General features: G+C 42.9%; 1 protein-coding gene across 8 annotated transcripts in view; it reads left to right on the top strand.

Moving 5' to 3' along the window:
• Positions 1-559: 559 nt before the first annotated feature.
• Positions 560-11,619, top strand: part of zmiz2 (zinc finger, MIZ-type containing 2) — a 21,058-nt gene continuing 9,998 nt past the window's right edge. For 4 of the 8 annotated variants that reach the window (XM_031875132.1, XM_031875135.1, XM_031875140.1 and 1 more), the window contains exons 1-6: positions 560-982; positions 6,587-6,687; positions 8,663-8,780; positions 9,422-9,636; positions 10,618-10,786; positions 11,299-11,502. In XM_031875132.1, coding sequence (XP_031730992.1) covers positions 6,638-6,687; positions 8,663-8,780; positions 9,422-9,636; positions 10,618-10,786; positions 11,299-11,502 — 756 coding nt within the window. In that variant the 5' untranslated portion in view covers positions 560-982; positions 6,587-6,637. Of the gene's footprint in view, positions 983-1,003; positions 1,344-6,586; positions 6,688-8,662; positions 8,781-9,421; positions 9,637-10,617; positions 10,787-11,298; positions 11,503-11,619 lie in introns of those variants that run through there. The other 4 variants (XM_031875137.1, XM_031875134.1, XM_031875136.1 and 1 more) reach the window with 4 other exon arrangements.

The following is an 11,619-nucleotide window of genomic DNA, read 5'->3' as shown; positions in this document are numbered from 1 at the left end:
GGGGGGGGGGGGGGGGGGGGGGGGGGGGGGGGGGGGGGGGGGGGGGTAATATGAATAGTGTGGAGAAAAAAAAATGAAGAAATGGGAAAATCTCAGCACCTGTTTCCAGGGCAACAGAGGTCTGAAACACAGGCAGGTTGGACTTTTTTTATTTATTTAATTTCATTTTCTTTTATATTCTCCACGCTGCACTGCCCTCTGGTCACATACTGCAGACACCTCCTCTTAATGACTCCACAACAACACACACACCACCGACCTCTCTTATTGTGACACTTTATAAACAGGAAATCACTAAACCATGTTACACATGATGCATCACAACATACGAGATCACAACATACGTGATCATACACGGGAGACGTCATTCTGCATGATCTTCTCTCCCCCACCACCCTCCTCCTCCTCCTCTTCCTCCTCCTCCTTCTCTTCCTCCTCCTCCTCTTCCTCCTCCTTCTCCTGTTCCTCCTCTGAGTGAGGCCTCTGGCTGGCTGAGTGACTGCAGACCAGAGTAGCAGATCATTTTTGAGAGGAGGAAGGTGGAGGAGGAGGAAGAGGAAGAGGAAGAGGAGGGAAAATGCCTTTCTCTGTGATCTCATGAATATATTATGAGGGTTATTGTGCAATGAGGAAGGTATTTGAGCTACCGGGTTATTTCCTGCCCCCCCTACTCTAATGTAAGCTGAGTCAGTTAGCCACTGTTCATAGGTGGCAATACATTACAAAAACAGCTGAATACTATTTATTATTTATAGTCTACTTACTCCTCAACAGTCCGGGGGTGTGAAAACAAAAAAATAAATATATTATTAACACGCTCGACGACGCGGTTATCGAGCAGCCGTGTCTTGCTATAGCCGGGGACTGCGACACTAGCTTAGCTTAGCTTAGCTTAGCTATCCGTGTGTGTGTGTGCTAACCGTTTACGATCGAGCAGCAGCGGCTCTTCGTCGTTGTAGCAGCTGGAGTCGGGCAAAACAAGGTAAAACTCTACGGTTACGGTAATTAATTAATCAAGCTAGTTATTAGCTCGACACGCTAGCTGCTTACGATGCCGTGTAAGCTAACGTAAAAGAAACAAGCTAAAGTTAGTTTTGGCTAAGTAGCCTCCAGGAGCTAACGGAGCTAGCGGTGCTAACGGTGCAGCCAGCAGCAGCAGCAGCAGCAGCAGCGTGTTAAAGAGCCTCCACATAAACTCTTATTTCCAGTCACTGGCACTAACCAGATAGATTGTTCAAACTTAATGCACTGCATTATCACCTATATACTATATTTATATTATTATTATTTCATAATTATACTTATAATCAATATATCTGCGTTCATTAAGCAGCTCAGCTCAGGTAGGTGAAACGAAACATCTGCTATTCTCTTATTTTTTGTGTGTGTTTGTAGTGATGTATTTCATACAGAGGTGTGTGTGTATGTATATATATACACATACACATATATATATATATATATATATATAGAGAGAGAGAGAGAGAGAGAGAGAGAGAGAGAGAGGGGCTGCACACACAGCATGCATGCACACCGCTTTGTTCTGCAGCATGTTTTTATTTATTTATTTCTTTTATTGTTGCAGCAGCAGTGTTTTAGCAGGTAGAGGTGATTTGCATGATTTCTTTGCACCACATCCTGGAGGGAATTTTTGCGTGTCTTTGGCAGCCTGGGTGCTTTATTTCAGACACAACAGTTTTGTTTTAACATGCAATATGGGTTTTTGTTGCATTGCAATGTGTGTTTATGTAGTAGTCAGTGCCCCCCCCTTAGGACAGGACTTCCTGGCTGTATCATGGGCTCAACAACATGTTGTTTGGCTGGAAGCCAGGCTGAGTTAGTTTAGGTCAGTGTTTGTGTGAAGTCTTGGTTGAAGAAGGTTGTAAGAAAGACTGAAAGCTGCAGACTATATATATATATATATATATATATATATATATATATATATATTAATTTGTTGTAGGATTTGTGCACCTTTTTATCTGAAACTCTCCAGATACACACAGTAGAATGATGTAAATGAGGACTTTATTATTATAGTACAGCTGATTGTCTTATTGTACACTGTATTTTTGATTATTTTTGCTTTAAATTTCAAACTCAAATCTTGATCCTGGTAATTGAAACCAGGCACCTGTAGCACACACCATGCTGCACACATTCAGTGGTGGTAGAAGTAATCAGGTATTTACCCTAAGTAGTAGTACTACAATGTATTTAAATACTCTGCTACAAGCAAAGGTTTTGCATTCAAAATCTTACCACAGCAAGAGTACAAAAGTATTAGCATCAAAATATACTTAATGTAGCAAAAGTACACGTTCTGTGAAATAATATATATAAATATATATATATTGTATTGTAACTATTGATGCATTCAAATGTTGCAGCTGGAGCTCATTTGAATGACTTTATATACTGCTGGGTAGTTTAATCAATGATAATACAGAGAGGATGTCGTACGACATGTACCTCTGAGATGACGTACAGTAAAAAGTACAATATGTACCTCTGAAATGTAGTGTAGAAGTATGTAGTAGCTGAAAATCTCAATACTCATGTAAGGTACCTGAGAATTGTACTTGAGTACAGTACTTGAGTACATGTAGTTCCACCACTGCTCACACACAACATGAAATCGGTCCTCCAGCCTTTTCTTCTTCAGTCTTTATTGTTTGCAGTATTAATATCTCATGTTGACGGCTGCTCCGCTGTCGTTAAGAGGCTTTTAATCGGTAATCTCTCGGATCCATTGAGACTCTTAATTAGCGCTTTATTAAAAGCAGGTGCACAGCGAGATCATCCCGGTGAGCCGGCGGTGTTGAACGGGATGCGTTACGTCTGCACCGGTTCCCTCATTCAGAGAAAGACTTTGACTCTCCAGACGTCTCTGTGAGGAGGTACGAGCAGCAGAGCTCCTGACTGATGACGTGCGTGCGTGCGTGCGTGCGTGCGTGCGTGTGTGTGTGTGTGTGTGTGTGTGTGTGTGCGCGTGCCAGCCAGAATGTTGAACATTAAATAAGAGCTCAAATGATTAGCTGAGTAGTTGATTGGCAGAGAAATGTCTTTTTCTGATAGTGACATGAATATATTTGGGTTTTGGACTGTTGGTCAGATTGTGTGATGGGCAGCTGGTCCATGAATTGGTGTTTATTTGGTTTATTATGTAATAAAAGCAGTTAGCTCAAACTAATGCAGTCGAACACAACGGGCGGTTATTAAATCCTGAAGGTTTGTGCTGAATCGTGTTACGATGTACTGACAGGTGTTCCTATTATTTTGTCCACCCCATTCATACAACAGAACTGGCTAAATTACAGAAACACTTCTCTGTTGTTTAGTTTAACATTTATTACTCACAAAACGGTCAAATATTTACTTCTGTGTGTTTTCATATTGTAATCAAGTTTATATATTTGGGTTAACCCTCTGAACCTGCGGGATTTAAAAGCATGTTTTCTTTAAACAATCGCCAAAACTACACCGGGTATCTCAGCCAGAAGCTGTAAAATTATCATCAGATTTTCATCTTTCCGATGGTGTTTGAACGCTTCTGTCAGAAAAAGCCGCCAAAACGAAGCTTAAAATATTGATATTTCATCAAAAACATTTTAGTCTACATGTTCTCATTATAAATGTCTCCTCTAATAAAGAGTTCACTTTAACTAGATCTTATAAAAACATTAAATTGTGAAACTATGACGTCATGATTGATTCATCTGAGACCAACAGTCATGTGACAACAAGACCCAGCGAAGTGAACACAGAGAGGAGAGGAGAGAGGAGAGGCTGAAACATGTGAATAGTTTAATATTTATAACGCATAGAGCCGCCATTTCTTGTACACACTTTATAACATGATAAATTCAACTTGTATATTGATATCATCATAACTGTGTTCTGCACTAAAGACACGTTCTCGTTCTCTCTACTTCTACTCTTGATGGTTCTGTTTCTATAGAGGTTCAGGGCTTTTATTTTGAAGGGAAAAACGAGACCACAGTGTGAGAAATAATTCTGCACGATAACAACTGTGACACGTTTAGTAGTAACTCCACACATTCAGATCAGGTGGCTGATTGTTTTCTGATTATCTGCTGCTTATCTTCTCAATTAATCCATAAATCGTAATCTAAAACATTAGAAAATAGTGATGATAAAGTCTTCATTTTTCCAGACCCAAACAGACTTCTTTAAGTGTCTTTGTTTTGTCCGTCAAACGCATTCCCAGGCGACCAGACGTCAGCTTTTAGTTGCAGAAACTGACACGTTAGCATTAAAAATGACGACATCAGTTATCAAAATAGTAATATTAATTAATTTTCTGTCTTTAAACTAATCAATTAATCGCTGTATGGTTTCATCTTTAATTTTGGGAGTTTAATCAACAACAATGCCTTCTATTTAATACGATTCTTTATATACAAAATGACTATCAAATACAGTTAAATGTGATGCAGTAAACAGAACAACATGATAGCCTCTGAGATGTAGTGGAGTAGAAGTATAAAGTAGAATGGCATGAAAGTACTCTCATAGTACACGTATACCTGAAACATGAGTACTTGAGTTACTGGATCCAAAACAACGAGCCTTTGATTCATCAACACGACGCTCCGACTGGCAGCTAATACATGATGTACAGTGTATTTGTGTGTTTTTACTAGTATCAGAGGGAGTGTTTAGTATTTCATCATCTTCCCCTTCATTCATACTTAAACAGTAATCTGTGTTTCCTCCAGATGATTCTGATCTGAACTGAACCTGATTACAGCTCTTTGTGGCTCCAGATGTAATCGGCAGCTTTAAGCTGATCTACGGAGGCTTCAGTGAGTCTGGATCAGTGCTGATAACTGAGCTTTGATTATCAAACGTTCAAAGTGTTTCATAATCGCGTATTATTATTATTGAGGCGTAAACGCTGCGTCATGTTACTGCATCACAGAGACATGAAATCATGATGAACAGGTTGTTTTAAAGCGGGAACCTTTGATCAGGTTCTAATGTTAGCGGTGATTCCTGCAGAGTGGAGCTTTGGAACCAAAATTAAGCAAAACATTGTAATATAGCAAAAGGAGCTAAAAGCTTTAAATGTTGTCGTAGAGTCTCTCCTGATAAAACGTTACGTTCTGTTTTTCCTTAAATTAAATCTTTACAGAAGCTACCTCAAAACCTTCTGAACCCAGAAACCCACCCATGAGTTTAAAAAGCATGTTTTTCTTTAATAGAAATCACCACGATGACGCCATTAATCATCTCCAGGAGCTGTGAGCTCTCAGCTTTACGACGGTCCTTGAACTCATCGTGTTCGCCAAAAGCTTCCAAGACGAAAACCAACCAAATCAAAGATATTAAGATTTTGATTTACTTTATTCTACGCGTCTCATTTCATTTTTAAATTGAGAAGCAATGAATGACTGACCAATCAGCTTCCCGTGAGGAGCTAGAGGCAGCTAGGGGGCGTGGCTTAGGTGTGTGTGTGTTCTAAACAACAATGGCGGCTCCTGAGGAGGTTAGCGTAGATGCTACATTAGCATTAGTTCTATTACAATGACGGCTTCTCAGATCGTTCTGTGTAGGCGAATCATCAGAGGGTTCAGGTTAAAAACACTTGTGGGAACTTGGAAAAAATGTTGAATATTTAGATTCTATTGTTTGCCAACTTTGAATGAATGTTTGAATGAATGTGGGCAACGGACTTGAACCAAACCTTCTCTGTTATTTGTTTTATCTGCTTTTTGCAGACAATAAATGCTTGAATCGGTTCAAACACAGCAGCGTTGGTGGCGGCTGAAAGCAGAGAGTCAGCTGAGGGTTGATGGAGTGTTTTAGTGTGTGAGCTGGAGGAAGAGGAAGAGTAGAAAGAGGTCGGGAGGTTAAGAAGGCGAGAGCATCGTGTCTTTGCTGCAGGTACAGTCTGTTCAGACATCTTAACAAACCTGTCTGTGATGGAAGGTACAAGGTGCCGTCTGGAGGCTGAAGAAGCCTTTTGATAGGAGGGAATTTAGGTAGAACGAGTCATGTGATTATTGCAGCAACCCTCCACAAGATGTGACCCAAATCTGCAAAAACCAAAGAGGAAGAAATGGGAGGAGGAGGAGGAGGGAGGGCGTGTGTTAGCATGGTAACTGTCAGATAAAGGAAAATGATTAGATGGAGACGGGATGTGGAGGATAGAGAGAACCTGTGGCAGATTTATAAAGAACATGGCGTTAAAATGAAATAAATGTCAGAAGAAGAGGATTCCTCCTGCGACTGATTTGCACGTCGGCGTGCTGCCGAGAGTCTCATCTCTGTTCTCTTAAATTCCTTTTGAAATCAGAAAGCTAAATTTAGCTTCCACCACCACCCCCTCCTGTGAGAGGTATTAGAGCTACAGCAGTCATAGTGATAGGCTAACGTTTTGATGTACACACACACACACACACACAGATTAAAGTGGCTCTGAGTGGGAGGGCGCTGTGTCTTTTGTGCACACGGTGTGGGCTACGGTGATGATGAATTGTTGCTGTGCCGCAAATGAGCTCTGAGTAACCGTCTTTTTTCATGTGTTGTGTCTTCCTCCTCCTCCTCTTCCTCCTCTCAGGGATCCTCTTGAGGACAGTGGGGGCTCTCGAATGATCCCCCCGTTCATCCGATGAACCCCCTCAACTCCATGAAACCTTCCCTGCCTCCCAATCCGCAAAGGTACACACACACACTGATGTGACATTAAGCTCCGTGTCCTCAGGTGAACCATGTGACACCCTGTATTTGTTGTGGATCCCAGGGGGGCCTGTAAGTTCGTATGTGGACAATAACAAATACAAATGCAAACATACTGTAGAATAACAGAATCCCTGTGGACTAAAGTGGTCGTGTCTCAGAGCACCAGACCCTTTAGAAAACCTCATTTTACTGCCACGGTGGACCGGTCTCTGCTGGAGGATCTGGGTCTGTCCACGGTGGACTGGTCTCTGCTGGAGTCTGAGCTGAAGGAGGTTCTGGTGAACCTGCATGAGTTCATCTGGTTTCACCAGAATCCGACCCGGTGGCTCCGATGACGAGCATTAAGAATAACTCTATAGAAACAGACCATCTTCTCTCTGATGGTCTCTGTACTGATGGAGGTCTGATAGAGGATCAGGACTACACTGAGACTGGTTCATATAGAGGATCAGGACTACACTGAGACTGGTTCATATAGAGGATCGGGACTACACTGAGACTGGTTCATATAGAGGATCGGGACTACACTGAGACTGGTTCATATAGAGGATCGGGACTAAACTGAGACTGGTTCATATAGAGGATCGGGACTAAACTGAGACTGGTTCATATAGAGGATCGGGACTACACTGAGACTGGTTCATATAGAGGATCGGGACTACACTGAGACTGGTTCCACAGGCTGAGTGCAGACCTCCAACCGAGCGTCACAAACCAGATCGTTGATCGCTCCGTCAATGAATCACTCTGTTTCTGTCCCACTTTGTTTTTATTGGCAGACCAACTCATACCACATATCTCAACGGACAGGAAGTGGTATTACTTGTTTGGGAGCAACTCCATGTCAGACGGCAGCTGGCATTTTTTTTTTATCCCAAAAATTCAGAGCTTTATCGCAGAATATCACCTCCCTCCCCAGTCTCCATACATCCATCCATTTTCCTCCGCTTATCCGGGGTCGGGTCGCGGTGGCAGCAGGCCAAGCAGGCCGATCCAAACTTCCCTCTCCCCGTCAACATGTTCCAGCTCATTCTGGGGGATCCCGAGGCGTTCCCAGGCCAGCTGGGAGATGTAATCCCTCCAGCGTGTTCTGGGTCTTCCCCGGGGTCTCTTCCCAGTTGGACGTGCCTGGAAAACCTCCAGTGGGAGGCGTCCAGGAGGCATCCTAATTAGATGCTGAACCACCTCAGCTGACTCCTTTCGACGCGAAGGAGTAGCGGCTCTACTCCAAGCTCCCTCCTGATGACCGAGCTCCTTACCCTATCTCTAAGGCTGAGCCCGGCCACCCTACGGAGGAAGCTCATTTCGGCCGCTTGTAGCCGCGACCTTGTCCTTTCGGTCACGACCCAGAGTTCGTGACCATAGGTGAGGGTAGGAACGTAGACCGAGTGGTAAATTGAGAGCTTTGCCTTCCGGCTCAGCTCCCTCTTCACCAAGACGGTCCGGTGCAGCGCCTGCTTTACTGCTGCAGCCGCACCGATCCGTCTGTCGATCTCCCGCTCCATCTTACCCTCACTCGTGAACGAGACTCCGAGATACTTGAACTTCTTCGCTTGAGGTAGGCACTCTGTCCCCACCTGGAGGGAGCAATCCACCGGTTTCCGGCAGTCTTTTATTATTTATTATATATATATATTTATTACCTAATATGCCGGTCGAAGACACCTCGAGGGAAACGGGAGCTGCTGGGGTTCGGAGGGTTAATGTGGTTTTCACACTAGTTTCCTGTTTGAGGTTCAGAAGGAGGAAGTGGAGGGTAACCTCAACCGTGGGATCAATAAACCACGTTCAGGTCAACCGTTGGCTCAGCGAGAGGACGACGATGTGTTGTCGACCTTTTCACTTTGCTGCTGCCGTACAAAGGAAGAGGAGATAATAAAAACATCATCTGTGATACGTTCCTCCTGGAGCTTCCTTCACTGTCGCAGTGTCTCTGCTTCGTGTCTCTCTGCAGCAGCGACGGCCCCTTCCTGAATGACCCAGTCTCCTGGCAACCAGGAACCAATCAGCACCCAGGATCTCTCTCTGTAGTAACCACAGTGTGGGGCGTGACCAATCCCACACACAGCCAGGTAACACATGCCTCTTTATTCTCTTGGTCCTCAGGGTTTCTGTGCAGAAACGATGCAAAAGCAGCTTATTTGCACAATTAAAAAATATATCTATTAGTAATAATATCACACTGCAGGAAGAGGCAGAAAACCCTTTGAAACCTCCATTTAAATAATGTTAAAACATCACAATATTATATTAATACACATAAGATATGACTACAGAGTTCATTGTGGTGAAGTTGTGGATGAAGCTGAATCGTGTTAAGTTGTGAAGCGGCTCATAAAGGTCTCCGTCAGAACGACTCTTCTCCTCATATGAAAGTCTGACTCCTCAGTTGCTTCATTAGATCTTTTTATTACCAATAAACCATCAAATACTCTAAATGTTGTCCTTTTACTTTGTTATGGAAATATAGTGTTTTTATTTCTTCATAAAAACACACAATTCAAATGATAAAGAAACAAAAGATTGTATTGTTTTTCAAACTACTGGATCACATCTCTCTCTCTCTCTGTGTCTCTCTCTCTCTGTCTGTCCATCTGTCTCTCTCTCTGCCTCTCTCTCTCTCTCTGCCTCTCTCTCTCTCTGCCTGTCTCTCTCTCTCTCTCTGCCTCCCCCTCTCTCTCTCTCTCTCTCTCTCTCTCTCTCCCCCCCGTAGGTGTTTGGTTCTCCCATGGGTCCGGGTGAGAGCTCCGGTGGTCACATGATGCCCGGCGGTAGCCCCGGTATGAGCTCCCAGTTCATGGGTCAGCAGTCGTACGGAGACGTGTCTAAAGGCTACGGCCAGCCGGTCATGTACGGACGTCCCAGCGCCGCCTACAACCCGGCCTCGGCCTACGGGGGGAGGTACGCCGCCTCTTCTGCTTACCCAAAGTCAGTCCACTCATCCTCTCACTCCCGCATCTCATCCCAAATGTCACGGCAATCCAGCCGATCCAGAACATTCACTTGTTGCAGAACTCCACAAAACAACAGATTTCCTCTTTTTCTTTTTGTCACTTAAAATGAGCTCTGTGGAAGGTTTTGAAGGCAGGAAACACACATCGAAGACTAACTTCCTTTTTTTTACCTCTCAAACAGGAAGTAAAGATAACAACAAAGATGGTTTTAGAAGCATTTTAACAAGCTGTAGGATATATAACAACAACACATTATCAACAACAAAAAAGACAGGAAATTGGATTATGTGTGTGAATAGAAAAAGCTTATATTTATTTATTATTTATGTATAAAATAAATAAGACTCGCATATACCAGACTGCTACAGTAAAAATACGGTTTTGTATATTAAAAGTAAAATTCTATTTATTATTTTCTTTTGAATATTTGTATAATAATTTTTAGAATTACAATGTACAACATCATTTGTTTAATTATTTTACATTTATTTGATATATAACACAATAAGAACACACAAGGATTCAGAAACACTAACGTCCTCTGAATACGTCTCAACCAGGAAGTAAAGATATTTAACCTTTTAGTGACGACAGCCCCCGAGCCCTATTTTTAGGCCTCTGCTCGAAAATTGCATACCCATACTTAAAAGACTGTAAATCTGAAACTACAAGGTCTATTTTAATAATTTTGATGGTATAATACAGGTAAAACTTGTAAGAGACTTGTTCAGATGTGTAAAGATGTGTATATGTTACTGGTTAATGCAGCGCTTTGTGGTGTTGTTTCTGCGGCGGGGTTATTGCATCAACATGTATCAGCGTGGCAGCTCTCTCACCCACTGCTCTGACTCATGCTGGTGACGCAGCCACACACACACACACACACACACAGTTCACCACTCACCTCCCTGTCTCCTCTCGCTCTCGCTCTCGCTCTCTCCCCCCCCTCCCACAGTTACTCCGGTAACGGTGGCGGTGCCGGTATGGGGGTGCGTCCTCCCTCAGACTTCACTCAGGCTGCTGCCGCCGCCGTCGCCGCAGCCGCCGCCACAGCAACCGCCACCGCTACGGCAACCGTTGCAGCAATACAAGAGAAACAGAACCAGGAGCTGAACTATGGCCAGGTACATGTATTTATATATATATATATATATATATACTGTGTGTATATTTATATTTATTTATATATATATATTTGTTTTTTATTTGTATATATTTCTTTTTTTAAATTTCTATATATATTTATATATTTTTTTATATATATATATATATTAAAACATTATAATAAAAGTAAGTGGAAGTTTTAGTGTATGTCTAATATTAATTGTTTGTTGTTATATATTAATTTATTGTTTATTATGAACAGCTTGTTGGTGAGCAATTTATTAATGTTGGTGTTCTATGTTTGTATATATGTAGTAATCTACAGGCCTAGTGTGACATCATATATACATAATTAATAAATAATAATTATTAGCCTGTTTTTAGTCCTACTTTCTCTTTGTGTGAGAGACCTTGAAGTGGTTTTTGATGGATCCAGGTCCTGGACTTCTTTTCTTTCCGTCACCGTTCACACTCAAACACTCAGTGAGCTTTATTTTTACCTCTGCTGTCGTACTTCCCTTTCCCCTCCCAGATGGGTGGAGCATCCTCTTACAGCACCCAGTTCCTGTCTCATGCGGGCCCACGTGGTCCTCCTGGGATGGTCTCCTCCAGGCCCGGACCTCCACCCTCCAGCGGAGGCCTGTATCCGACCCACCCGGCCCAGGCTCAGAAGATGCCCCAGCACGGAGGTTACCCTGGTCCACAGCAGGGGCTCAAACGGCCTTTTCACTCCGAGGTCAGTAACACGTTACGTTATCTTAAAGGGACAGTGCACTGAACTCTGCATCTCTTTCTTCTGATCCTCAATAAACTCGTGTGTGTGTGTGTGTGTGTGTGTGTGTGTGTGTGTGTG

Source organism: Anarrhichthys ocellatus, unplaced genomic scaffold (genome assembly GCF_004355925.1).
Source record: "Anarrhichthys ocellatus isolate YVR2014 unplaced genomic scaffold, GSC_Weel_1.0 scaffold87, whole genome shotgun sequence".
Classification (NCBI taxonomy): domain Eukaryota; kingdom Metazoa; phylum Chordata; class Actinopteri; order Perciformes; family Anarhichadidae; genus Anarrhichthys; species Anarrhichthys ocellatus.
Note: the sequence above shows the minus strand (reverse complement) of the source record. Positions and strands in the feature narration are given on the sequence as shown.